Raw genomic sequence first — 27,092 nt, 5'->3', positions numbered from 1 at the left:
AAGTGAATCAATGATTTCCCTATCAAAATCACAAGCTACACCAGTGCATAGAGATCAAGTCTATAATCTGTGTCCGGGTAAGAAGAAAAAAAACATTCTGTCTTTCATTGATTGGGATGGATTTACCCCAAACCCAAATTGCTGTGTAGGCCTTCATTCTCAGATCAATAATGGAGCAAGATTGGAGAGGGAGCAGGTTGCAAGATAAATATAATGGAGCCTACCTTTTCAGAGCCTACGTTATTTATTTTTTTATCTCTATTTTTTTGTTTTTACCTGTTCCCTTTTCCCATGATCTCTTGTACCATGGAAGTATCTAACCATGCACAAATGTCTGATGAAATCATTGGATATCCAGCACCAACAAATGACCTACACGTGAAAGAAATCAGATAAACTGAAGGAATTCATATAAATTTGAACTCTGGTGAACTCCGCGGCATGTAGGAGAGACAACACCACCACCTATTGGAAAGTCTAGGACACAAACAGAGATATACACGAATCTGCCGATGTGACTTCAACATGTAAAAGACAATTGTTCTAACTCTTTTGTAACAACACAATTGTCAAACACATTTACCAATTGTTGTCTTGTTCATAATAGTATGTTTTGTTTTGTTTATTACATGTCGGTATTGTCGAATATACATATCTGAAAAGACTGTGGTCATTTAACAGCGGCATCACATGAGCAGTGTGTGCATGTAAAGGTCGACCAGCCAGGAAGTTGAGGTAGCTAACCTAGCAATGTTAACCATTATGCCATCAAAATGGGATATTAGAATATAACCTGCATGATATATGAAAGCATGACTAATTTAAAGAGCTCAGTCATTGCTCATAAAAACGTCTGCATCTAAGTCAGGTAGCTTGCAGGCTTAGCCAGATAGCTCGCCACTCAAGCTGGACCTAAGAATGATGCAGTTTAGCTTGAGTCGCCTACTAGTCCGTTTCTAAACCTGTATTGTCTTTGTGGTAGTGCTGTGTTGCTGATGATTGTGGTATGGTTTGACAGGGTCAGGACAATTACAGAGCTAAATCTTGTGGTGTTATTAGACTGAATGGGCTGGTATGCCTTAGGAACACAGCTTGCTTACATTCTCACTGTTCTGGTTTCCCCTAGTTACCACCGCCACAAAGTCAAAATTGTCTCTATCTTAAAAAATGTGGTTAGGTTTAACACTCACATTTCAAGAAGATAAATGGTAGAAATAGACAGGGTTTATGACTTTGTGGCTGCGGTGACTAGTGACAACCCTTTATTCTCAACCCCTCAAGGTTTTCTGTGGGAAGTATGCTGTGTCTGGAGAGAAGGATGCTGGGACTTGTAGGCTTCATAGGGGGTGACCTTCATGCTACGTCTGGGAGACTCCTGAGATGCACCGTGAGGCCTTCAGCAGTCCAACAGAGTTCTGGCTCCACACACCACCCCCAGAGGGTGTGGCTCTCCTCACAGGCACCTCTCTGTGGACACCATACCCCTAAACATAGGACAGGCCTGTATGGGCCTTTTACACACCCGCAGCAGACACGGTGGAGTTCCCGTGGCCCCCTCTCCCTCCCCCTTTTCACCCAGAGGGTCACCCTCTCCCAGGGACCCAACACCTCCACAGCCAAGATCAGGTTACGAACACGTCTGGTGGTCACCCTGCTGTTCGGCGGGGGTCTGCTTGGCACCTGGTGGTACGTGCGTAACGAGAAGCAGCAAAATCACCGAATGCAGCGTATAGAGCAGTTGAAAAAGGTGGCCCTGGGCCAGGGAGACTTCAGCCTCCTCGACCACAGGGGGCACCGCAGGACCAAGAGAGACTTCCTGGGTAGCTGGGTGCTCCTCTACTTTGGCTTCACCCACTGCCCTGACATCTGCCCCGAAGAGCTGGATAAGGTATCTGCTGTGGTCAGCGCTCTGGACAAGGACCGGTCTCTCCCCGCGGTCCAACCGCTGTTTGTGACGGTCGACCCGGAACGAGACAACGTGGCGGCCCTGGAGAGGTACGTGAAGGACTTCCACCCCCGGCTGATCGGCCTGACGGGTACCCCAGAGGAGGTGAAGGTAGCGGGGAAGGACTACAGGGTGTACGCCAGTCCTGGACCTAAGGATGAGGACGGGGACTATATAGTGGACCACACCATCCTCATCTACCTGGTCAACCCAGATGGACTGTTCCTGGACTATTACAACAGGATGAAGGACGACGTGCAGATTGCTGAGAGCATCAGGAACCATATGAAAAGCTACGTCAAACTCTGAGTGAATGACGGTAACCACACCAACAAGACTGTATCAAAGACCTATGGTATGTCACACTTAAACTGAACCCAGTCCAGATAATCTCCATCAGAAATGAGGCCGTGTTGAATTATTCCCAGACCGAACCACAACAATATGGACGCTTCATCAAGGCTATACTGATTCTGTGTATGCAATAAATTGTCCGACAATAATGATTTGGATATGAAATTGTCTTTATACTAGTCTTTTGTCAAGGGCACTACAATCACTAGTAGGTGTTGCAATATTGAAAGTGTCTACACAACTTTAGTAAAATCCACATGCTCATGTTTTATTTTATACACATTTTTGGCCATTGTAAAAAAACATTTTTCCTTACAAACCAATGAAACATAATTTCCCAATTTAGGTTATTCTCTTGAATGAAAGTAGAAAAATGATCAAGTTTTTCTTAAAAGTCCTCTCATCTGATAGAAAATGTATGAGTTCTACACCACTTGGACAAACATGCAAATAAAAAGCTACGTATACAGTTGTCATCGATACAAAGGCTAACATTGTGAAAAGGGTGATATTTTTAGGGTCAGTCAACACTACCGACACACCACAACATACCCCGAGGACAACATCTGGTAAATATATTGTGTAGATGCAGGTGAAGGAGAAAAAAATTGCTTCTTTCTCTTGACATAACCAGAGGAATACACAGACATATGACACAGACACCAAAGATCAAAACAATAGAGGAATAAGAGCACATGAGCGAGTTAATGGGTGCAGCCAGGTCCTGTTGATAGAGCAGGTTAGTACTAGTGGTCCGGTAGGCACAAGTGGCGCCACACACACAAGAGTGTGTACCACATTTCAGAGTAATGGGTCTCTAGTCCCCACTGAGTCTGGAGGAGGCAAGAGCTCACACACACACTGGATCAGGTTCAGGAGATGAATGGGTCATATAGGGTCGGAGGTTGCTGCGGGGGCTTTCTTGAATCGTTGGTTGGCCCGGTGTTTGCTGAGCAGAGTGAGTCCCATGGTGTCGATGCTCTCCTCGAGACCCTCACTCCTGTCGACCTCCACTGTGTAGTCGTTGGCCTGAAGAGGAGAGAGCATGATAATAACCTGATGGCACAGTGTCCTGATGGTAGAGTAATGGAGTTACTGTAGACAAATACACCTTGAACTAGAAGCTATCAAACTCATTTGTCATACAATAAAATCAAGCATCTCTAAATATCAAATGTTCAGTCTCAAGACTGTAAACTCCAGACAGTGGCTGATTACGCTCGATTAGATTGTGATGTATTAAAATCACACACACACCAGTTGAAGGGAAGCCAGCATGTACTTGCAGGCCTCGAAGTTGTCCATGCCGTGGACTATAGAGGCGAAGGTCCTCCTCTGGCCCACACTGCACAACGCGCCTACGATCCTGTCCCCATAGTCATGGATGTCAAAGGTAGCACGCTCCTCCTACATAGACATGTGGACAGGAGTGTCTGGAAGTTTAGCCAACAGATCACATGACGCCACACTAGAAATCACCAACGGGGTGAACAATGATATATTTTATTAGAATAGATACTTGATCTACTGCAAAATGTATAGAAAGTATGTTATTGAGTCTTACCTGATAGGTGAGCTCCGGTCGTATTTTGTCCTCCCATTCCTTCACTCTTTTCGACAGCGCCGTCTCCTGGGCATAACCCTGGGAGTTCACCAGGAACTGCTCCTGAAATATGAAGGAAGTGGGGGGGGGGGACATCAGGAACATCAGTGACTAGCTACACAGAACCCTGTAGTATTCCTCGCTGGAACATGACCCAGAAAGACTGGGGCATTGAGACCGTGTATACGTACCACACTCTTCTTCACCAGGTCTTCGTAACTCAGTCCGTCCATGTCTGCCCCTGGCAGCAACAAAAACATTGTAAACATACTATCTTTGCCTATGATTGCCTACAGTGTCTTAAAACTATGAGTGGTCCACACTGTGTTTTTTTTATTTTTTATCTGTGTTTTGTATTGTCTAGTAACATATCATTGTGGAGTGACACTAATACATTAGTCTAACTCTACAGTCACACAGTGGAGACCTGACAGACAGGACAGTGTCTACCTGGTACGAAGTCCTGTCCATTCAGGAAGTCAGCCGGGGCTTCATCAGTCAAAGGGTCATGTTCGTTGTCAGAGAGGTCATCGTGCAGGCCTAGGGGGTCGTGGTGTCTGAGGCCCTCTAACTCCTCCTCCCGCTCTACTCTCTCGTCCAGCTGCAGGTACGTCCTTCTCAGCTCCTCGTCAGACACAAACACACCCTGTAAGGGCAAAAGGCTGGATGTTCAGTACATACTCATACACTCAACAGTAAAAACCGCAACAAAATGCTCTTTGCAACATGACCCATAGAAGTACAAACACATACCGTTTTCCTAAGAATCCTTTTCCGGGTCTTCAGCTTGTCTTTCATTTTACTCATATAGATGTAGTTCAAGTCTGTAACAGAAACACCACTTGCTGTAAGGGCCAAATAATAGAGGGTTCAAAAGAAAACTAAATGAGGGGATAGAGGAGTTATGAGATCCACCCTTACCTGTATACGTGGGTCCATTCTTTAGCCTGGGTTCAGGCGGGTCATCTGCAACAAGAGGAGGCATTTGTCAGGTATATTCCATCCTATTCACAGTCTTCAGACACACCAACACGCGTTTACGCACTACTTACAGGTGCCAGTGTACCAGGTCCAGAAGTCTTGCAGCGCAGCGGGGCCTTTCCTTTTCCGCTTCCCAGAATCATCCAGACCCGGAGGAACCTTATAACATTTTCCTATGGCGAAAGAACACACATTTAACACAGACAGGCCCCCTCACAGAAAATATACTGCGATACCCTCTCAGTGAGTAAGAGTCAGTTGGACTGCATCTCATCGATAGGATAATGTTCTCACCTGTTTTCAGAGGCTTGTCCTCGCCGACTGTATCATAAAGGTCATGTAACCTCCACATGTTGGCCTGCATCACAACAATCCTCACATCACAAAGACAAAAAAAAACAACGTGCATACTAGAATGGTTATTTTCCGTCTCTAAATGTGTCGGTGGTTGTGACGGGTAACCGTACCATCTGAGCCCTCTCCTCCTCCATCCTTTGATTCTTCTGCTCCTCCTCAGAGAGCTGCTGGACTCCTTCCCTCTCCCTCAGCACCCTCCCTTCACTGGGGGCCTGGGAGAGAACAAGTTAGAACACACATGGTAATACAAATCATACACAATTCAAACACAAAGTCCCATAAAAAGGGCTACGATAAAGGGGTTACTAGCTGTAATGGAACTAGGCGTGTGTGACACCAACGGTTCCTCTGTACGTATGTATGCATGCATGCACAGTGCCTTTGGAAAGTATTCAGACCCCTCGACTTATTCCACATTTTGTTGTGTTTCAGCCTGAATTCAAAATCTATTAAATTCCCCATAATGACAAAGTGAAAACATGCTTCCTTTTTTCAAATCTATTGAAAATATCTAATTTACATAAGTATTCACACTCTTGAGTTAATACATGTTATAATCACATTTGGCAGCGATTCTAGATGTACTTCTTTCTGGGTAAGTATCTAAGAGCTTTGCACACCTGGATTGTACAATATTTGCCAATAATTATTTTAAAAAATTCTTCAAGCTCTGTCAAATTGGTTGTTGATCATTGCTAGACAGCCATTTTCAAGTCTTGCCTCAGACCTTCAAGCAGATTTAAGTAAAACATGTAATTCAGCCACTCAGGAAGATTCAGTGTCTTCTTGGTAAGCAACTCCAGTGTATATTTGTCCTTGTGTTTAAGATTCACCTTTCAGCAGGACAATTCATATCCCAGTGTCTGGTAGAAAGCAGACAACCAGGTTATCCTCCATTTATTTTTTATCCTCAAAAACACCCCAGTCCTTAACGATTACAAGCATACCCATAACATGATACAGCCACCACTATGGTTAAAAAAAATGGAGAGTGGTACTTAGTAATGTGTTGTATTAGATTTGCCCCAAACAACACTTTGTATTCAGGACAAAAAATTAATTGCTTTGCCACATTATATTCAGTATTACTTTAGTGCCTTATTGCAAACAGGATGCATGATTTAGAATATTTATCCCCTATTGGCTTCCTTCTTTTCACTCTGTCAATTAGGTTAGTATTGTGGAGTAACTACAATGTTGTTGATCCATCCTCAGTGTTCTCCTATCACAGCCATTAAACTCTAACTGCTTTAAAGTCCCCATTAGCCTCATGGTGAAATCCCTGAGCGGTTTCCTTCCTCTCCGGCAACTGAGATAGGAAGGACACCTGTATCTTTGTAGTGACTGGGTGTATTGATACACCATCCAAAGTGTAATTAATAACTTCACCATGCCCAAAGGGATATTTGTCAGATTTTTTACCCATCTACCAATGAGTACCCTTCTTTGCAAGGCAGTGGAAAACCTCCCTGGTCTTTGTGGTTGAATCTTCCTTCTTTTCACAGTCTTTCTGTGTTTGAAATTCACTGCTCGACTGAGGGACCTTGTAGTTAATTGTGGGGTACAGAGATGAGGTAGTCAATCCAAAATCATGTTAAAACACACTCACAGACTGAGTCCATGCAACTTATTATGTGACTTGACAAGCAGATTTCTACTCCTGATCTTATTTAGGCTTGCCATAACAAAGGGGTTGAAAACTTATTGACTCAAGACATTTTAGCTTTTCATTTTTTTATGAATTTGTTAACATTTCAAAAAAACATTCTTCCACTTTGACATTATGGGGTATTCAATCAATCAATCAATTTTATTTTATATAGCCCTTCGTACATCAGCTAATATCTCGAAGTGCTGTACAGACACCCAGCCTAAAACCCCAAACAGCTAGTAATGCAGGTGTAGAAGCACGGTGGCTAGGAAAAACTCCCTAGAAAGGCCAAAACCTAGGAAGAAACCTAGAGAGGAACCAGGCTATGAGGGGTGGCCAGTCCTCTTCTGGCTGTGCCGGGTGGAGATTATAACAGAACTATGCCAAGATGTTCAAAAATGTTCATAAGTGACAAGCATGGTCAAATAATAATCATGAATAATTTTCAGTTGGCTTTTCATTCATTGTGCGTTTTAAATTCAGGCTGTGACAACAAAATGTGGAAAAAGTCAAGGGGTGTGAATACTTTCTGAAGGCAATGTACAGTGGGGAGAACAAGTATTTGATACACTGACAATTTTGCAGGTTTTCCTACTTACAAAGCATGTAGAGGTCTGTAATTTTTATCATAGGTACACTTCAACTGTGAGAGAAGGAATCTAAAACAAAAATCCAGAAAATCACATTGTATGATTTTTAAGTAATTAATTAGCATTTTATTGCATGACATAAGTATTTGATACATCAGAAAAGCAGAACTGAATATTTGGTACAGAAACCTTAGTTTGCAATTACAGAGATCATACGTTTCCTGTAGTTCTTGACCAGGTTTGCACACACTGCAGCAGGGATTTTGGCCCACTCCTCCATACAGACCTTCTCCAGATCCTTCAGGTTTCGGGGCTGTCGCTGGGCAATACGGACTTTCGGCTCCCTCCAAAGATTTTCTATTGGGTTCAGGTCTGGAGACTGGCTAGGCCACTCCAGGACCTTGAGATGCTTCTTACGGAGCCACTCCTTAGTTGCCCTGGCTGTGTGTTTCGGGTCGTTGTCATGCTGGAAGACCCAGCCACGACCCATCTTCAATGCTCTTACTGAGGGAAGGAGGTTGTTGGTCAAGATCTCGCGATACATGGCCCCATCCATCCTCCCCTCAATACGGTGCAGTCGTCCTGTCCCCTTTGCAGAAAAGCATCCCCAAAGAATGATGTTTCCACCTCCATGCTTCACGGTTGGGATGGTGTTCTTGGGGTTGTACTCATCCTTCTATTCCTCCAAACACGGCGAGTGGAGTTTAGAGCAAAAAGCTCTATTTTTGTCTCATCAGACCACATGACCTTCTCCCATTCCTCCTCTGGATCATCCAGATGGTCATTGGCAAACTTCAGACGGGCCTGGACATGCGCTGGCTTGAGCAGGGGGACCTTGCGTGCGCTGCAGGATTTTAATCCATGACGGCGTAGTGTGTTACTAATGGTTTTCTTTGAGACTGTGGTCCCAGCTCTCTTCAGGTCATTGACCAGGTCCTGCCGTGTAGTTCTGGGCTGATCCCTCACATTCCTCATGATCATTGATGCCCCACGAGGTGAGATCTTGCATGGAGCCCCAGACCGAGGGTGATTGACCGTCATCTTGAACTTCTTCCATTTTCTAATAATTGTGCCAACAGTTGTTGCCTTCTCACCAAGCTGCTTGGCTATTGTCCTGTAGCCCATCCCAGCCTTGTACAGGTCTACAATTTATCCCTGATGTCCTTACACAGCTCTCTGGTCTTGGCCATTGTGGAGAGGTTGGAGTCTGTTTGATTGAGTGTGTGGACAGGTGTCTTTTATACAGGTAACGAGTTCAAACAGGTGCAGTTAATACAGGTAATGAGTGGAGAACAGGAGGGCTTCTTAAAGAAAAACTAACAGGTCTGTGAGAGCCGGAATTCTTACTGGTTGGTAGGTGATCAAATACTTATGTCATGCAATAAAATGCTAATTAATTACTTAAAAATCATACAATGTGATTTTCTGGATTTTTGTTTTAGATTCCGTCTCTCACAGTTGAAGTGTACCTATGATAAAAATGACAGACCTCTACATGCTTTGTAAGTAGGAAAACCTGCAAAATCGGCAGTGAATCAAATACTTGTTCTCCCCACTGTATATCTATATAAACTCAGCAAAAAAATAAATGTCCCCTTTTCAGGACCCGATCTTTCAAAGATAATTCGTAAAATCCAAATAACTTCACAGATCTTCATTGTAAAGGGTTTAAACACTGTTTCCCATGCTTGTTCAATGAACCATAAACAATTAATGAACATGCACCTGTGGAACGGTCGTTAAGACACTAAGCTTACAGACGGTAGGCAATTAAGGTCACAGTTATGAAAACTTAGGACACTGAAGAGGCCTTTCTACTGACTCTGAAAAACACCAAAATAAAGATGCCCAGGGTCCCTGCTCATCTGCGTGAATGTGCCTTAAGCATGCAAGGAGGCACGAGGACTGCAGATGTGGCCAGGGCAATAAATTGCAATGTCCGTACTGTGAGACGCCTGAGACAGGACGGACAGCTGATCGTCTGATCGTCCTCGCAGTGGCAGACCACGTGTAACAACACCTGCACAGGATCGGTACATCCGAACATCACACCTGCGGAACAGGATGGCAACAACAACTGCCCGAGTTACACCAGGAATGCACAATCCCTCCATCAGTGCTCAGACTGTCCGCAATAGGCTAAGAGAGGCTGGACTGAGGGCTTGTAGGCCTGTTGTAAGGCAGCTCCTCACCAGACATCACCGGCAACAATGTCGCCTATGGGCACAAACCCACCGTCGCTGTACCAGACAGGACCGGCAAAAAGCGTTCTTCACTGATGAGTTGTGGTTTTGTCTCACCAGGGGTAATGGTCGGATTCGCGTTTATCGTCGAAGGAATGAGCGTTACACCGAGGCCTTACACCGAGGCCTTACAGCGTTACACCGAGGTCATGGTTTGGGGCAGTGTGTCACAGCATCATCGGACTGAGCTTGTCATCATTGCAGGGAATCTCAACGCTGTGTGTTACAGGGAAGACATCCTCCTCCCTCATGTGGTACCCTTCCTGCAGGCTCATCCTGACATGACCCTCCAGGGTGACAATGCCACCAGCCATACTGCTCATTCTGTGCATGATTTCCTGCAAGACAGGAATGTCAGTGTTGTGCCATGGCCAGCGAAGAGCCCGGATCTCAATCCCATTGAGCACGTCTGGGACCTGTTGGATCGGAGGGTGAGGGCTAGGGCCATTCCCCCCAGAAATATCCAGGAACTTGCAGGTGCCTTGGTGGAAGAGTGGGATAACATCTCACAGCAAGAACTGGCAAATCTGGTGCAGTCCATGAGGAGATGCACTGCAGTACTTAATGCAGCTGGTGGCGACACCAGATACTGACTGTTACTTTTGATTTTGACCCCCCCTCTTTGTTCAGGGACACATTATTCAATTTCTGTTAGTCACATGTCTGTGGAACTTGTTCAGTTTATGTCTCAGTTGTTGAATCTTATGTTCATACAAATATTTACAGATGTTAAGTGTGCTGAAAATAAACGCAGTTGACAGTGAGAGGACGTTTCTTTTTTTGCTGAGTTTACATACGCATGAGTATGTGCGTGTGTGTGTGTGTAAGAGAGAGAGAGATTTCTTCGTTCCTACCTGGTGTCTGTCAATATGTTCCTCAGGTCCATGGTCCATCTCCATCCCGTTGTCCTGCAGGGGCAGAAAGTTCTCCGCACCGGAATCACCACCATCATCCCCGGCAACGCCCACCACGGCATCCCCTGCTGCAAGCTCAGCGTCATCTGGACACACAACAACAATAAGGGTGTCAGCACCCGGCCTTAGCTTAGAAATACACATTAAAGAACCGTATATTCCATTTGAGCTGGTCCTGGCAACATGGTATGGGATTTTTTTAATGTTTTTTTTTTTACCTTTATATAATACTCTGTTGGAGGCAAAACGCATCACAAACGCTCCCAACCCGCTCACAGAGAAATCAAATCATTGGGGTGTTTTCTCAAATCAAATGTTATTGGTCACATACACATGTTTAGCAGATGTTATTGCGGGTGTAGCGAAATGCTTGTGCTTCAAGCTCCAACAGTGCAGTAATATCTAACAGTTTCACAATATATTACCAAAATACACATAAATCTAAGTAAGGAATGGATTAAGAAAAAAAAAAATATATATATATATACACACACACATGTACACATATACTACCGTTCAAAAGTTTGGGGTCACTTAGAAATGTCCTTGTTTTTGAAAGAAAAGCACATTTTTCTGTCCATTAAAATAACATAAAATTGATCAGAAATACAGTGTAGACATTGTTAATGTTGTAAATGGCTATTGTAGCTGGGAACGGCAGATTTTTTATGGAATATCTACATAGGCGTACAGAGGCCCATTATCAGCAACTATCCCTCCTGTGTTCCAATGGCACGTTGTGTTAGCTAATCCAAGTTTATAATTTTAAAAATCCTTTTGCAATTCTGTTAGCACAGCTGAAAACTGTTGTCCTGATTAAAGATGCAATAAAACTGGCCTTCTTTAGACTAGTTGAGTATCTGGAGCATCAGCATTTGTGGGTTCGTTTACAGGCTCAAATTAAATAGTACCTGCAGCTTCATTAAATAGTACCCGCAAAACACCAGTCTCAACGTCAACAGTGAAGAGGCGACTGCGGGATGCTGGCCTTCTAGGCAGAGTAGCACAGAAAAAGACATATCTCAGACTGGCCAATAAAAATAAAATATTAAGATGGGCAAAATAACAGACACTGGACAGAGGAACTCTGCCTAGAAGGTCAGCATTGCGGAGTCACCTCTTCACTGTTGACATTGAGACTGGTGTTTTGCGGGTACTATTTAAATGAAGCTGCCAGTTGAGGACTTGTGAGGCGTCTGTTTCTCAAACTAGACACTCAGTGATGTGTACGCCAAGGAACTTGAAGCTTTCCACCTTCTCCACTGCGGTCCCATCGATGTGGATAGGGGGGGGGTGTTCCCTCTGCTGGTTCCTGACGTCCACAATCATCTCCTTAGTTTTGTTGACGTTGAGTGAGAGGTTATTTTCCTGGCATCACACTCCCAGAGCCTACTACTGTTGTGTTGTCTGCAAACTTGATTGAGTTGGAGGCGTGCTTGGCCACGCAGTAATGGGTGAACAGGGAGTACAACAGGAGGATGAGCATGCACCCTTGTGGGGCCCCAGTGTTGAGGATCAGCGAAGAGGTGTTGTTTCCTACCTTCACCACCTGGGGGCAACCCGTCAGGAAGTCCAGGACCCAGTTACACAGGGCGGGGTTCAGACCCAGGGCCTCGAGCTTGATGATGAGCTTGGAGGGTACTATGGTGTTGAATGCTGAGATAAAGTCAAGCCAAAACGCTTGTGTACAGTGTATAGACCTAGACACAGTAATGTACAACTGTCGATATACTGTATCGATCTCTAAATGCCTCTCTACCTTGGTGCCCGAACAGGGTGACGGGGACCAGGGGTGCGTCAGACAGGGCATCCCTGAGGAAGTGGGACTGAGAGGAGGCCAAGAAGAGGCGGATGATACCCAGGGCGTCCGGAGTGAACGTGTTCATCTTAAAGTCCTTACAGCTGCCCAGCACCTCTCCTTTCAGACTGCAGCACATACACAGGGCACACACAAACATTGATATGACAGCCCTCTACAGAAATGTGTTCCATCAGAAAGTAAGGCAGCTACATATGGCAAGGCTGGCAATGTTCCATAGTTATTCTACAGAAGAGCTCATCATGTTGAGGGCGGTTTAGGCCGTGGACTTGGCACCCACCTGACGAGAAGCAGCTTCTGTTTCTCAAATGCCTCAGGAGGAATCAGAGACTCAGGGGGAAGAGGGGCCACGTCCACATTCTAAGGAACACACAGGACAATCATTTACAGAGAATCATGGATACACACACAAATCAGTTAGTCTGATTGAAACACCAATCAATATATTGTACATTCTAGAGGGGCATTTATAAAGGGTTAAATGTTTCCAGAGGTGGACACTCACCGTGTTAGCGTCATTCTTCATCTCTGACTGCAGGGAGACATCTGTTGTATCCTGGTCTAAGGATTCAAACTGGGGGAACAACAAACATAAGTAAAATCAGGTAATAACAGTGTTGGGCCGGAACTAAAGCCTGCTACACACCCACTATGGCTCTCTTTGGCCAGGATTTCCTAACCCAACTGTCACACCCCCCCCGCTACACACTCTTACCCCGTCGTCACCATTAGCATTGTTGGATGAGGCCCCGTCCGTGCCATCCTCTCCAGAAGTCAATGCTTGTTTATTTTTCCTGAAAATTAGATACAAACCCCTTAAACTCAATGGGCAATGAAGTGAAGAAGCAGAGCACCATGAAGACTTGCAGTTTGAGTGGTGCTGTGTGTGTTCACAGGGAGCGAGGCGGAGACAGTGCCTTGCGAAAGTATTCATACACCTTGACTTATTCCACTGTTCCATCGTCCCCCGTCCCCCTCACCCATCTACACACAATACCCCACAATGACCAAGTGAAAACATGTTTTTAGACATTTTTGAAAATGTTTTGAAAATTAAATACAGAACTATCTAATTTACATAAATGGGTTGAATTCTTGAATACTTATATAAATAACAAATGGGTTGCATACTTATTGACTCATGACATTTCAGCTTTTCATTTCTTATTAATTGTTAAAATTTCTAAAAACATAATTCCACTTTGACATTATGGAGTATTGTGTGTAGGCCAGTGACAAAATCTCAATTTAATCAATTATAAATTCAGGCTGTAAAAGAACAAAATGAGGGAAAATTCCAGAGGTGTGAATACTTTCTGAAGGCGCTGTACTTACTTGTTTCTGTCGTTGATGTAGTCCAGAGTTTGGTACACCAGGTTGTACAAATGCTCCACCTGAATCAAACCATAACAAAATAATACATTTTAATAAAGTGTTTCCCCTATATTCATTTGGCAGCGGTGGGCTGCTAAATCGTTGTCGCCCCCCAAAAAACATGATAAAAGAATGATATGATTTTGTTTTGAAAATAATTTGAGGGATGGAACTTTTTCAGTGTAAACTTAAAACACTTAAGCTAGATATAAAGTGTGTAGAAATGATAATGGACCTATATATTTTGTAAATAAGATCCTTGAGAACTAACCAGAACAACAACTACCTCTTCCCCTACTGTATTTATTTTTTTATTTTGCTCCTTTGCACCCCAGTATTTCTACTTTGCACATTCATCTACTGCAAATCTACCATTCCAGTGTTTTACTTGCTATATTGTATTTACTTCGCCACCATGGCCTATTTATTGCCTTTACCTCCCTTGCTCACATTGTATATAGACTTATTTTTCTACTGTATTATTGACTTTATGTTTGTTTTACTCCATGTGTAACTCTGTGTTGTTGTATGTGTCGAACTGCTTTGCTGTATCTTGGCCAGGTCGCAGTTGTAAATGAGAACTTGTTCTCAACTTGCCAACTGGTTAAATAAAGGTGAAAAAAATAATAATAACATTTAAAAAACTAGACAGTCATGGCATTGATTTTGTTATGTTTGAGTCACTCAGATAGATTGCATAAGAACATGCATTAAGCCATGGAAAAATGTGTAGAATTGTAGGAAATTAGCTTTAAAACTGCAATTTCTCTCAGCACCATGGCAAAATGTGTAGAAGAATTTAAGGAAATTAGCTTTAAACTGAATGTATTCTCTCTCAGCCAGTGAGCCCCTTGACAAAATGCAGGAAACTAGTTTTAAAACTAAAATTCTCTCCGCCCCGTTTCGAGGACCTCTAAATAATGTTGGTCAGAGACAGCGCAGTTGGCCACACCCACTACCACAAACCCCCCCCCCAACTTTGCTGAAACAAATCCTAAGGGAAACACTAATAATAATACATTTTATCTGTAACACGCTTTTCAAAAACTCAAGCTGCTAACAATATCATAGTTATACCACAGTTGAGATCAAATGAATTGTGGTGGATCACAGTTACTTTTGGACAACAAGTCAGGAATATTATATGAAACCAGCCTAATATTATTTTCTACCAAACAACTTCTCACCTTCTTGCTGTAAATGCAGGCTGAGCCTTGGATGAGCAGCGCTGCCTCTGCAAAGTTCAGAGTGGTTTTGCCCCCATCGAACGAGATGCACATCTCATCCAACTGCCAGAACATAGAGACAGTATGAGAGTGGTAAGTGTATATGAATGAGTGAGAGGACAAGCTTTCTTAACAATCTACTCCAGCCTTGGTCTGTGTGATTTTCAACCCGGTTGGTGACTCCATTGATTGATTCAAGGCTGTGTGTGTTGACACACAACAATGTTGTTAATACAGTACTTTAAAATCTATTTTGTTGACATGATTTTCCCCATAATGCATGTCACGGGCTCATTCCTACCTCCTCTAGATAATCTGCCAACTCCGAGGCCACATCAATGTCCCAGTTTTTCGTGAGCTCCCGGATAGGCTGCAACAAATGGGCGAATCGAGTCTCCACTGTGTCCATGACCATGGCTCCCCTTAAAATTAAAGATGAAATCATGTCAGATTTGAATCGGTGTGATTTTTAGAAAAGCTAACACTTTATTCAGTAGCTATCTACAAAATAGATTGGTTGACATTTAGCTATCTAGCTAATGAACGTTTAAGTTCACGGAAAAGTATATTTGGTTAATATAGTCGCTAACGTACTGACCTACTAGTAACTTAGTACTGACGTATAGTTACACCATTCCTGTAACGTTAGCTAGCTAGCCAGCTACCACAATGTTTTAATACAGACATTCATGAAATGCTATTACACTCACCAAATGATTTCCAATCACCGTTGGCGTTGATTCACAAAATACGAAGGTGATCCAAATATTTAATATGTGATGATAAACTTTGGAGCCCTTTCAAAAGAACCGCGCGTCCACCATTTTCTTATTTTATGTTATATTCGCGCGAGATGTTCTTATTCGCCGACTGTTTCCTCTCTGACGTCAACAGAGCCAGGGTTTATGCGCTTTGCTGCCATCTACTGGCGGGTGTACCACTAAAAAACAACCTGTACCCATCTCACCGAAAGATGGAGCACTTGGATTATATATTTACAAGGCATCCTTGAATAAATGTGATGATATTCGATGCTTGTGGCCAGTTAGGCTGCGTTTACACAGACAGTTCCAATCTGATATTATTCGTAATCAGATCAAATATCTTGTCAATAATTAGAACATGTTATCAGAATTTGGCTGCCTGTGTAAACGCAGCCTTAGTTATCATTTAGAAATCAAATGAGCATCTGTGTGTTATATTAACCACTTCTGATGTTTTATCGAAATACCAAAACATCAACCAATATCAGCAATGCAACATTTCGTTTTATGCTAAACTTTTCCAGTTGCTGTATACATTTTCTACTTTTATTGCATATAGGCCTAATTCGCACAATGTTATTTGACTTTGCCTCTAGCTTACATGCCCTATAAGCCATTCATCAAACGCATTTAATGTGGTTCAGTTTTTAACCAGTGGTGGGGAAACTATTCTGAAAATATAGTTGACCAAGCTACCAATTAGGCCTACTTCACACTGCAAGAAGTTAAGCAACTAAAGTCACTACATTCAAACTACTTAATGAAAAATTATCATATCTAAACACGCAATGTCATAGACTACAAATTTCAAGAACAGATAATTCAGTCAGCTGTTCACAGAATGTGTCATTTAGCCTATTGCAAAACATGTTTCAAGTGAGAATTAGGCAGGTTTGATGCCCAAAAAGTAAGACAATTCTTGCTTCTTCACTCATATTTTATTTTTGCAAAAAAAGTATTGTGTAGTTCCATAAGTTAGCTACACCGCAACATGGCAAACAAAGTAGGCTAATTAACTACTGAAAAAATACTACGATTTGAATTTAGTTCAATACCACCAAGCGACTGCAAAATGTTGTGAAATTACTCGTTGAACTAGTCTACCTTAAATTCGCTAATCGCCACTCAACAACACTTTTAACCCTTGCCTGGAAACCCAATGTTGAGTTGCTTTGAATTCTGCGTCAGGCAGAAATTAGTGTTTGAACCCATACTTCTGTACATAGCACAGAGCGTGGATAATACCACCCATAACCTTTTTCAACTTCTTGCTATAGGGACCGCCAGCATACCCCCAGGTGATAGTGATAGTCTAGACTAGCCTATGATGCTCAAACATTGTCCACAGAAACATAATACCTTTTCCGACACACATATAGTGAAGCCCTTCAGGGCCTTTATGGCAGTCTATGTGGGTGAAATTCTCCTTTCAGGCTTGACCCTTGACACTTTGTGGCTTCCCTAGGCGTATTGCATATTTGACCCTTGCAGATGAAGCCAGCAGTAGACTAATTTGCCAAAGTCTATCAATGATCCAGGCCTAATTGTTAAGTGAGGTCATACATTTGTCAAATAGCATGCTGTTTGTTGTGTAAAGTGATTTGAGGCCCTGGACCAGCTCGTCTTTCCCGCTGCGTCCGCACCCCAACCATCTCTCTCTGTGGCCGAAGCCCCAGCGGACAGCGCGCCCGTTTTGACTAGGACCCTACATCTTTAATGACCATCATTAATGCCTACATAACAGCACGTGTGAGTCGCCAACAAAGACTCAGTATATTCAAAGCCAAACAAATAAGGTGGTTAATTAAAAGGTGAGTTAGACTAATTCTACGGGCACAATCCCATTTTAAATGGGATTTGTGTGTTTACTGTATTCTATAGCAGCAGGCGGGTTAGGGTTTAGGAGCGCGCAGGGAACTAGACACTTCATGGTTTCCATGAAAATGCAGCTTTCTTCGAAAGGATTTTCTTGGAATTTTGTAAAAAAAATCGCTCTCTTTCTTCCATTCTCTATCATACACACGCATATACATTATGAGCACGCAAATATATTCATGTGGTGCAGCTGGCTTGGCACTACCTTAAAAATGGTTGCGCTCTACACCACGTGACGCGATTCCTGGAAAGTTCTTGGAAATCGGTCTTTTGTGTATAGCTGTGGGTTTAATGGGGATTTGGTTATTCAAAACACATACCGAAGGAAGGGGATTCAACGCCGCGGAAAAGACTGTCATTGGGATTTGTACTAAACACAAGACAAGCGTGGTTTGGTGACTTTCTGCATGGTATTTTAAATCTTAACATTACCAGCAGCAAGCGAGTCGTGCGGAGTCGACTTGCCTCGTTCGCTGTCATCGCCTGTTTTGCACCACGGGTTGGAAAATATTCTTAGTTTGCCATCTCGCCAAAAATGACAACCGATTGATTAGCCCGCCAGAAGATAAATATTACCACATGGAAAACGAACTATGTAATCTGTCATCTTTCAATGTGATCGACATGGCTAAACTAGCTAGCTGTTCCATGGAAGTGTATAGTTAACGAACGGTTTTGTGCTTTGTTTATTCATCTTAGTCCCCTTTTCTTTAGGGAGAAGTGTGTATTTCAATGGTCATCGGTTGAGTCGTTTGGGGCTGGATCCACTCGCAAATAGGTGATATTTCATTCATATAACTATCTGTTCATGGTATGTTTACTTTGTAAACTAGCTAGTCAGCATTAGATAGCTAAACTGTAATGTTAGACATGTGTTGTGAACATACGTCGATGGCACGTGCTTTATTGGCTTTGGAACAGTGGTTATTTAAAAACGTTGCACATTTACACGACCACAATGGACGCTTTAAAGTAGCCTACACAAAATAATCACGCATAGCTACAATAGACAAGTTGCAAACACCGAACAAGGCTGATGATGGTGATTTATCTGTTTTCAGTATCCCGCGCACTGCATATAGTGAGTTAACCTGCCATTTCAATTCACGAGAAGTAGTCGACTTCGCAGCTCGTGCCTTAATCTGTTTTTTATTCATTTTTGAATGCAGACATAAAAAACGTTTCCTAATGTTTCATCTCCACGCAGCAATTGTAATACCTCGAGCATTTAAGTGCATTTTTATTGTTTTATTGAAGATTTATCAAGCGAATTAATTAGGCTTTTCAGTGTTCAGTTTGTTTCGTGCCCCCTTTACTTGCCATGTTTTTTTTAAAGCTTGCGCAAAGGTAACCCCATTCATATACATCAACTAACGTTACCTTTAGCGCATATTGAAGTATCTTCTGGCAGGGGAATTAGAACCCCGACGTTCGTGCTCAACGTTAAAACGCATCACTTGCGGTACGATTTTGGAAACATATTTCAGCGAGAAATTAAATTACTACACTCCTTTTATAGGGTTAGGGTTCTCACACGGCTATATTTCTATGTTACAGGGGTACCAGTACCGAGTTGATGTGCAGGATATTTAAGTAGGATACTTAAGGATAGGATACTTAAGGGTAGGGGTAAAATGACTAGGCAACAGTTAGCAGCAGTTTATGTGATGAGTCGGAAGAGTTAGTGCAAAGGTGGGTCAATGCAGATAGTCCGGTTAACTATTTAGAAGGCTTATGGCTTGGGGGGGGTAGAAGCTCTTCAGGGTCCTGGTGGTGCATCGCTACCGCTTGTGGTGCGGTAGCAGAGCGAACAGTCTATGACTCGGGTGGCTGGAGTCAAGCACATAACAGATATGTCACAATGTAACGTTAGCTGGTATCTAGCGCGAATGCCCGTGGTTAAACTGCATTAATTTACGTGTTTTTTATTTATTCACTTACAGGACGATTCATTCATAAAATTCGAGAAGAAACCTGCAGAAGAAACTTGTTTTGCGACTGTGGGGCAACTGCCTGTCTTTTGGGGAATCTTTTTGCATTTGTCGGATGTCTTTTGGCCTACGGCTGGGCAATTTCGGGTGGTTCCCCAATGACCTGCCACTCACCCGAATCCACCGAGACCATCGAAAATGAGAGAAGAACGGATACCGAGTCGCGAGTTGTTGACTCCGATGAGACTCGCATCGGTCAAGCCATGAAAGACCTTAAAAATACAGGTCAGTGCATGTCCTCATTTTATAGTTTTAGATTACCTCTACACACACATTTCGACATGATTACTAAATGTTCCTATTTTCAGGGTTCTAGTAGTTTTACCAGTACCCAGTACTGTTATATACATACGAGCATGACATAGAATGTCAAAGCATTTCTGAATTACAAATAAACGATATAGCCTAACTTTCCAAATATTTTTTTGCAATAAAAACTCTAACAAGACCATGTATCTCTATGGCCCTGAAAAAAACGACTGCTTGTAAAGCAAACTAGTTTGAAAGTAACTTTATCTAAATGCTCGTGCCCCTATCTAGTACGATATGCATGCGGTCATGCAGTACGCACTGTCTGTACTCATTATGCATGGTTGAAAATGACAACTAAATAAAGCACACTTGGTATTTCATCGAATGCAATGAATGCATTTCACCCATATTTATCCCGAACAGTAACGGGTTTGGTCTCTTGAATTTCGTAGTAATTCGTGCATGAGTTACTGTTTTTAAGCCGCAGAATGTATAAGGAAGTTTTGTTATAGGTTATTGTGAGTTTGTTGGAAGACAACTTTTTTTTTTTTTTTACAATTAGACACATTCAAATGAAAACATGTTCAGAACATGTCTATGAATTAATACAATGTGCCTTCATTCACATGTTTGGCATTGATGTACATTTTTCACAAGACTTGTGTTCATTTACTGTTCTAATGAAATGTATGTTTCACTTAAAATGCTGTTGGAGTGAATTTATATATAGGATTGCCATTATTGGAATGCTGTGGAGAGGGGGGATCATGAAGATCTTGTCCAATGTGATCTTAAAATGGAGGTGGTCATTTTATTAGGTAAACATGTGTGAGCTCTTCAAAGATCAAGCATCTTTAATGTATTTTAAGAGGCATGTATTATCGTTAAAGGGAAATAAAAATTGTAACTTCATATTCATCTCCAGCAACATGGCCAACATCATATGTGAAGATGGGAGATGAGTGTTTTCAATGACATCGGCAATTATTAGTAGGCATTGCTTACTAATTGGTTGATGTAATTGGAAACACTTATCTTTATTTACTACAAAACATAGATGTGCAATTTTCACATGTTGATGTTGGGCTGGTGTTGGAGATGATGAAGATTAAAAAAAAATCTTTCTAAATTCCCAGAAAAGCACATTGTTTCTAAGCAAAGCTCATAACTCGCAACTATGTGGGGAATCTGTGCCAACTTTTACTGTTGAAAAGCGATATCTCAAGTATAAATACAGTAAAGTACACACACTAAAGCAGTGATCATCAACTAGGTTCAGCTGCAAGCCGATGTAAAAATAAAAAACATTGAGTGGATGGTCGAGGGCCGGAACATAATTACATATTAGTTTACTGCAAATTGACCTCAAGAAGCCCAAACAGATAATATTTGACTAAAACATAATAATTTCAAACCTTGCTTACATTTGTAATCGTGATCATGTTTCATTATTATACGTGGGAATAAATCACTTGGAGCTGATTTCCTGTTTTTAGTCTTATGTCCAACATAAATTCAATTAAAGATGATTTATATAGACATCCACACACACACTGAACCAAAAATATAAATGCAACTATTTCAAATATTTTGCTGAGTTACAGTTAAGGAAATCAGTCAATTGAGATACATTCATTAGGCCCTAATCTATGGATTTCACATGAATGGGCAGGGGCGTAGCCATTACATTTGCATAAGTAATCAGACCCTTTATGCAGTACTTTGTTAGCACCTTTGGCAGCGATTACAGCCTCAAGTCTTCTTGTATGACGCTACAAGCTTGGCACACCTGTATCTGGGGAGTTTCTCCCATTTCTTCTCTGCATATCCTCTCAAGCTCTGTCAGGTTGGATGTGGAGAAACGCAGCACAGCTATTTTCAGCTCTCTCCAGAGATGTTAGATCGGATTCAAATTCGGACTCTGGCTGGGTCGCTCAAGGACATTCAGAGACTTGTCCCGAAGCCACTCCTGTGTTGTCATGGTTGTGTGCTTAGGGGCGTTGTCCTGTTGAAGGTGAACCGTCACCCCAGTCTGAGGTCCTGAGCTCTCTGGAGGAGGTTTTCATCAAGGATCTCTCTGTACTTTGCGAACGTTCATCTTTTCCTTTCCTGACTAGTCTCCATGTCCCTGCTGCTCATAAACATCCCCACAGCATTATGCTGCCACCACCATGCTTCACTGTAGGGATGGTGCCAGGTTTCCTCCAGATGTGACGCTTGGCATTCAGGCCAAAGAGTTCAATCTTGGTTTCATCAGACCAGAGAAACTTATTTCTCATGGTCTGAGAGTCCTTTAGGTACCTTTTGGCACACTCCAAGCGGGCTGTCGTGCCTTTTCCTGAGTGGCTTCCGTCTGGCCGCTACACCATAAAGGCCTGATTAGTATAGTGCTGCAGAGATGATGGTCCTTCTGGAAGGTTCTACCATATCCACAGAGGAACTATAGAGCTCTGTCAATGTGACCATCAGGTTCTTGGTCACCTCCCTGACCAAGGCCCTTCTCCCCCGATGGTTCAGTTTGGCTGGGCGGCCAGTTCTAAGAAGAGTCTTGGTGGTTCCAAACTTCTTAAATTTAAGAATGATTGAGGCCACTGTTCTTGGGAACCTTCAATGCTGCAGCTATATTTTGGTACCCTTCCCCAGATCTGTGCCTCAACGCAATCCTGTTTCGGAGCTCTACGGACAATTCCTTTGACCTCATGGCTTGGTTTTTGCTCTGACATGCACTGTGAACTGGGGACCTTTTATATAGATAGGTGGTGCCTTTCCAAATCATGTCCAATCGAGGATGATCAATGGAATCAGGATGCATCTGAGCAAAATTTTGAGTCTCGTAGCAAAGGGTCTGAATACTTATGTAAATAAGGCTGTAGCGTAGCAGAATGTGCGAAAAGGGACGGGGTCTGAATACTTTCCGAATGCAGTGTGAGAGGGAGATATATATAATTAATTAATTACTTGGGGGACCAAATAAAACCACCTGTGGGCTGCCAGTTGGGGAACCCTGCACTAAAGGATACCAGTTTGTGAGTGCTACTTTCAGAACTACTGGCTAAAAAGTGTACAAAAGTACTGGAAAATCTCTAACCTCCACAAATCCAGTCAAACTTAGTTTTTGGGTTGAGGGGGTCAGTGAGAAGGGGGGGGGTGGAGGTAGACAGTCGCTGCTGCAGTGTACATTAACTGCAGAGAGTCCTCTCATACATTTCACTACAAAAGCACTACAAAAATTGTGAGAATTTAACATGTTAACCCACTCTCTAAGACCAAGTGGAATTTGTTTTAAAATTTCTGTGGACAGTATGAAGGGCTTTTTTTTAGGGTTAAGGCTTAAATTCAGGTTTAGTTTCATGTTCATAATTTTTGACTATGTGCGTTTGTGCATGAGATTTGGATTTGGATTACTGTCTTTTCTCATAAAGCGATCTTGTTTTCTTTGAATAACCCAATGTTGTGTGTTGTCCTGTCTCCTTGTGCTAATGCATGCGTGTCTTTCTCTCTCCTAACAGGCTGGTACTGGGGCAGCCTGACCGCCAACGAAGCCAAAGAGATTCTCCAGGATGCATCAGAGGGCACCTTCCTGCTGCGAGACAGCTCCCAGAGGGACTACCTGTTCACCATCTCTGCCATGACCTCCGCCGGCCCAACCAACTTGCGCATCGAGTACAAGGAGGGGAAGTTTAAACTGGACTCGGTGGTGCTGATCAAGCCCAAGCTCAAACAGTTTGACAGTGTGGTGCACCTGGTGGAGCACTACGTGCAGCTGTCCAGGACTACCAGTAAAGGTGCGTTGTCAGGGGCGTCGCAGTCCCTGGCCCCACCCAACGGGACGGTTCAGCTGCTACTGACTAAGCCTGTGTACACTGCCACGCCCTCTCTACAGCACCTGTCCCGGATCGCCATCAACAACGCCACCAGGCAGGTGCAGGAGCTGCCTTTACCCAACAGGCTAAAGAACTACCTGACGGACTACAGCTACAATGTATAGTAGTACTGCAAATCCCAGATGTGGTTTGGGATAGAGAGCAGTGCACCTGCCATATAGTGCCAGTCAGACTATCACCCAGTCCGAAGTGAATCTTTAGCCCCAACCACTAGACACGGCTTGACGGCCCCCGTACTTCTGGAAGGATTGCTGTTGAGCAATATGCTTATAGAGCCAAGTCAGTCATCTAATCCTCAGGAAGCTAGGTGGAATTTTTCCTAACATTACTACACATTACTTCCTTTAACGCTACAGTTGTTCATCAAAAAGGGCTTAGGAGTTGGAGCTAAGGGTTGATTTCAGACCTGGGTCATGTTCATAATCTCTGAAACTGGTGCAAATGTTTTCAAGCCGAGGTGGCCATCCCTCCTGCCTGCAGACCAGCTCAGGTAACAGGGTTTCGGACCCTTCTAAACGAGACCCAGGAGGGATGGCAGTTGGCACTCACTTTTTTTTTTTTGCTTCTCGGTTCAAGCTCTTTGTTGTTGCTTTACATACTCTGCCTCATGTCTGAGAAATGAGCATCTGACACGGTGTCCACTTTTTGTTCTGATTTATGTTTGAGTTTGTTCATATTCTATATTTTCTTTTTTTTTGTACTGTAATCATAAGAAGGGGCAGTGCTGGGGTGTCGAACTACATGTAGTGCAACTAGTCATTTAACTACATTTTTCACTAGCTTGGAGGTAGTTGAACTAAATTCAAATATTGGACTTGTTTTCAGTAGTTAATTACTTTTTTGGTGTGTAGCGAACTGCACTATTTAAAAAAAAAAATAAAAAAAAAAGTGTAAAGTTTGCAACTTATTTTTCAGCCTCAGACTTACTTAATTGTCACTTGAAAATGTTTTGGTGTTTTAATAGGGCTAAATTATGAATATTTGACTCCAGGGTGATCTGACTTGCAATTTGTAGTCTGACATTTCAAATTCTTATATCTAAATCTTTCATGTAGTAGTCTGGATGTAGTGAACACATTTTTTTCAAAATAACTTTAGTTAAGTAAGCTATAAGTGCAGCTTATTTTCTTCCAGTGCAAAGTAATTGGTAACTTGGTAAACTATTTTCAGTGTAGCTTCCCCAACACTGAGAAGGGAGAATTATTAATTATTTATTTTCACTCTTCTGATTTTTTTTTTTTTTGTAGATTTTTTTTTTGGGGGGTTGATAAAGCACAAGCAATATACCGTCTTCAAATCTGGCGTTGGTTTCTCTCACACTGTCTCGCTCTGCCTCCTGCTAAGAGGTTGAAAGTAATAGATTTTCGGAACTTCTTAATCCTGGATGTTCCTCCCACTACGCATCACTTTTCTGCGAAACCTCAATACATCATCACTGCATTTTCCTTCAATAGAAAATGCCTCATACCTCAGAACTAGACCTTGGTTAGACAGACAGTCTGTATCTAGCTACTACTAAAAGAAGTAATTACATTTCCAAGAGCATATTAGATGTTCGGCCAGGGGTTTTCATTGGATCGACGTGAATCTTATTTTAATCAATATTTTTTGAAGTATTTATTGATTGTGCTACTGTGTTTCCTAGAAAAATAAAAGTTACAAAAATAAACCCTGAAAGCATGTTTTATCATAGCCTCTATTCTGCAATTTGGGAGGCAATAATGAATGTGATGCAGGGGTGTCATGGTGCTCATGTGTATTGTTTGACTCATTCTCAATTTTCAGTACATAAGGTTCAGTGTGAACAATTCTCGCAGAATATTCCAGAACTCACTCTTGATACATGATCATGACATTTACTGTTTTCATATGGTGCTTAAATACAAGTGTCTCGTGTTTTCTCTGTGAGGAAACCAGAAAAATAAAACAAAAGAATGGAATCGAAGACTCGTTCCTATCTCTGTGTGACGGTTTTCAGTTTACGTTTAGCTGTAGGCTCTTGGCAAGAGGTTGGGTCGATGTCGAGGGGGCACAGGGATGAGGCACCAGTCAATATTGTTTTTGTTTGAAATTAAACATAATAGAACCCACCCACCGGCCACTAAAACAATCAATTCCTGCTACTGAGACCTGCTTTGGCGAGCAACAACGCCAGCACACACACAGCTCTGGTCTCTCTGGGTTAGTTGGCTGCATTCCTGCAGCTTCTAAAGCAGGATGGGACGTTTAGACTTAAGCCGGGGCAGACAGAATTTGATGCAAGACAGAGAATCAGCAATCATGTCCTGCAGAATATATTTCTGTAAACGAGTTCTGTAATGTTGCCCTGTATAATATGCCCCTTGTTAGCAGCAGATGCAAAACACTGTTCAAATGTGCAGATTGGAGTAGACTGAATTGAAGCAATTTCCTATGACTCAAAGAACTGAGTGCTTCAGTAGGCTATATGTTAAATTTCCACCTGCAGCATTGTTCAGCTTTATGTAGTGCATGTTGGATACATCCGTGCTCACAGTACAGTGGCTTACCCTCTTGAAGAACACACTGTGTGTGGGGCACAGGGGCTGCAGCCTGCTTGGCTCTGGGCCGTCCTAGCTAGCGCTGGTTTGATGAGATCAGGCTGGGTATTAGATCGTATTCTGCTTGTGGTGCAGAATGAGACTTAAATCCCCGTGCCCATGCTTACACTTTCTATAGGGACTGTTCATTCTGTAGCGGTCGCATGATGGAAAGGCCGGTAGTGTAGGGATGTGTTCTGCTGTACCTGCAGGTTCTCACCTTCCTCAGTCCAACCACCATTACCCCCAGTAAGCGGGGAGAAAGGTTTAAATTTAGCAGGCTGGAAAACCTGCCTATTTGGTAACACCACCTGAACACTCAATATGGACTGATTTTGTGTGCAGACAGTGTATCAGAAAGCGTTTCCCTGAGAAATCCACCGGGTCCAAGAACAAACCTTGGTAAGGGCCAAGTAGAGCTATTGGAGAGGCAGCTTTGGAACGTGTCAATATGTGTTGCATTCATAGCTGATTACTAACCAATTACATCTTGATAATGTGTGTGCCTTGTCTCTTTGTGTTATATACTTCAAGTCACCTGCAAAGCACATCTACTGTCAACTCCTTTTATAATAGATCACTTAGAGGCATAATCCTTCCTTTGTTACATGACAGAGGAACAGGTTATAAAACAGGTCTGTTTTACAGAAATTGTCAATTTCACTCCACATTGCTTCCTCCTTTCAGAATCCGAGACAACTGCAGACTTCA

The 27,092-nt window shown here is 42.6% G+C and overlaps 3 protein-coding genes across 9 annotated transcripts; 2 read left to right on the top strand and 1 right to left on the bottom strand.

The window, feature by feature from the left end:
- Positions 1-666: 666 nt before the first annotated feature.
- LOC139534058 (protein SCO2 homolog, mitochondrial-like) lies at positions 667-2,773 on the top strand. 2 transcript variants are annotated; one of them, XM_071332733.1, is made up of 2 exons: positions 667-735; positions 1,282-2,773. In XM_071332733.1, exon 2 carries the CDS (start codon positions 1,298-1,300, stop codon positions 2,252-2,254), a length of 957 nt encoding a protein of 318 aa, XP_071188834.1. In that variant the 5' UTR covers positions 667-735; positions 1,282-1,297; the 3' UTR covers positions 2,255-2,773. The 2 variants fall into 2 exon arrangements, with proteins under 2 accessions (XP_071188834.1, XP_071188835.1); XM_071332734.1 differs by lacking the exon at positions 667-735 and adding an exon at positions 738-868 and having other exon boundaries at positions 1,282-2,451.
- Positions 2,542-19,184, bottom strand: LOC139534057 (condensin-2 complex subunit H2-like). Of its 3 annotated transcripts, none has more exons than XM_071332730.1 (19): positions 19,077-19,184; positions 15,359-15,479; positions 15,019-15,120; positions 13,793-13,851; positions 13,173-13,251; positions 12,963-13,031; positions 12,738-12,817; positions 12,398-12,564; positions 10,579-10,724; positions 5,351-5,452; positions 5,178-5,241; positions 4,955-5,056; positions 4,824-4,868; positions 4,656-4,726; positions 4,353-4,548; positions 4,094-4,143; positions 3,864-3,965; positions 3,557-3,706; positions 2,542-3,328 (listed from the first exon to the last, which is right to left on the bottom strand). In XM_071332730.1, exons 2-19 carry the CDS (start codon positions 15,470-15,472, stop codon positions 3,188-3,190), a joined length of 1,839 nt encoding a protein of 612 aa, XP_071188831.1. In that variant the 5' UTR covers positions 15,473-15,479; positions 19,077-19,184; the 3' UTR covers positions 2,542-3,187. The 3 variants fall into 3 exon arrangements, with proteins under 3 accessions (XP_071188831.1, XP_071188830.1, XP_071188833.1); XM_071332729.1 differs by lacking the exon at positions 19,077-19,184 and adding an exon at positions 15,768-15,892; XM_071332732.1 differs by lacking the exon at positions 19,077-19,184 and adding an exon at positions 15,768-15,892 and having other exon boundaries at positions 4,094-4,137.
- Positions 17,931-25,492, top strand: LOC139534059 (suppressor of cytokine signaling 2-like). Of its 4 annotated transcripts, XM_071332738.1 has the most exons (5): positions 18,061-18,195; positions 18,411-18,474; positions 19,640-19,912; positions 20,670-20,757; positions 23,449-24,705. In XM_071332738.1, exons 4-5 carry the CDS (start codon positions 20,736-20,738, stop codon positions 23,925-23,927), a joined length of 501 nt encoding a protein of 166 aa, XP_071188839.1. In that variant the 5' UTR covers positions 18,061-18,195; positions 18,411-18,474; positions 19,640-19,912; positions 20,670-20,735; the 3' UTR covers positions 23,928-24,705. The 4 variants fall into 4 exon arrangements, with proteins under 4 accessions (XP_071188836.1, XP_071188838.1, XP_071188839.1 ...); XM_071332735.1 differs by lacking the exon at positions 20,670-20,757 and having other exon boundaries at positions 17,931-18,195; positions 23,449-25,492; XM_071332736.1 differs by lacking the exon at positions 20,670-20,757 and having other exon boundaries at positions 18,088-18,291; positions 23,449-25,492.
- The last annotated feature ends 1,600 nt before the right edge of the window (positions 25,493-27,092 follow it).

Source organism: Salvelinus alpinus, chromosome 11 (assembly GCF_045679555.1).
Source record: "Salvelinus alpinus chromosome 11, SLU_Salpinus.1, whole genome shotgun sequence".
NCBI classification, from domain to species: Eukaryota; Metazoa; Chordata; class Actinopteri; order Salmoniformes; family Salmonidae; genus Salvelinus; species Salvelinus alpinus.
This window is presented reverse-complemented; position numbering and strand designations above follow the sequence as displayed.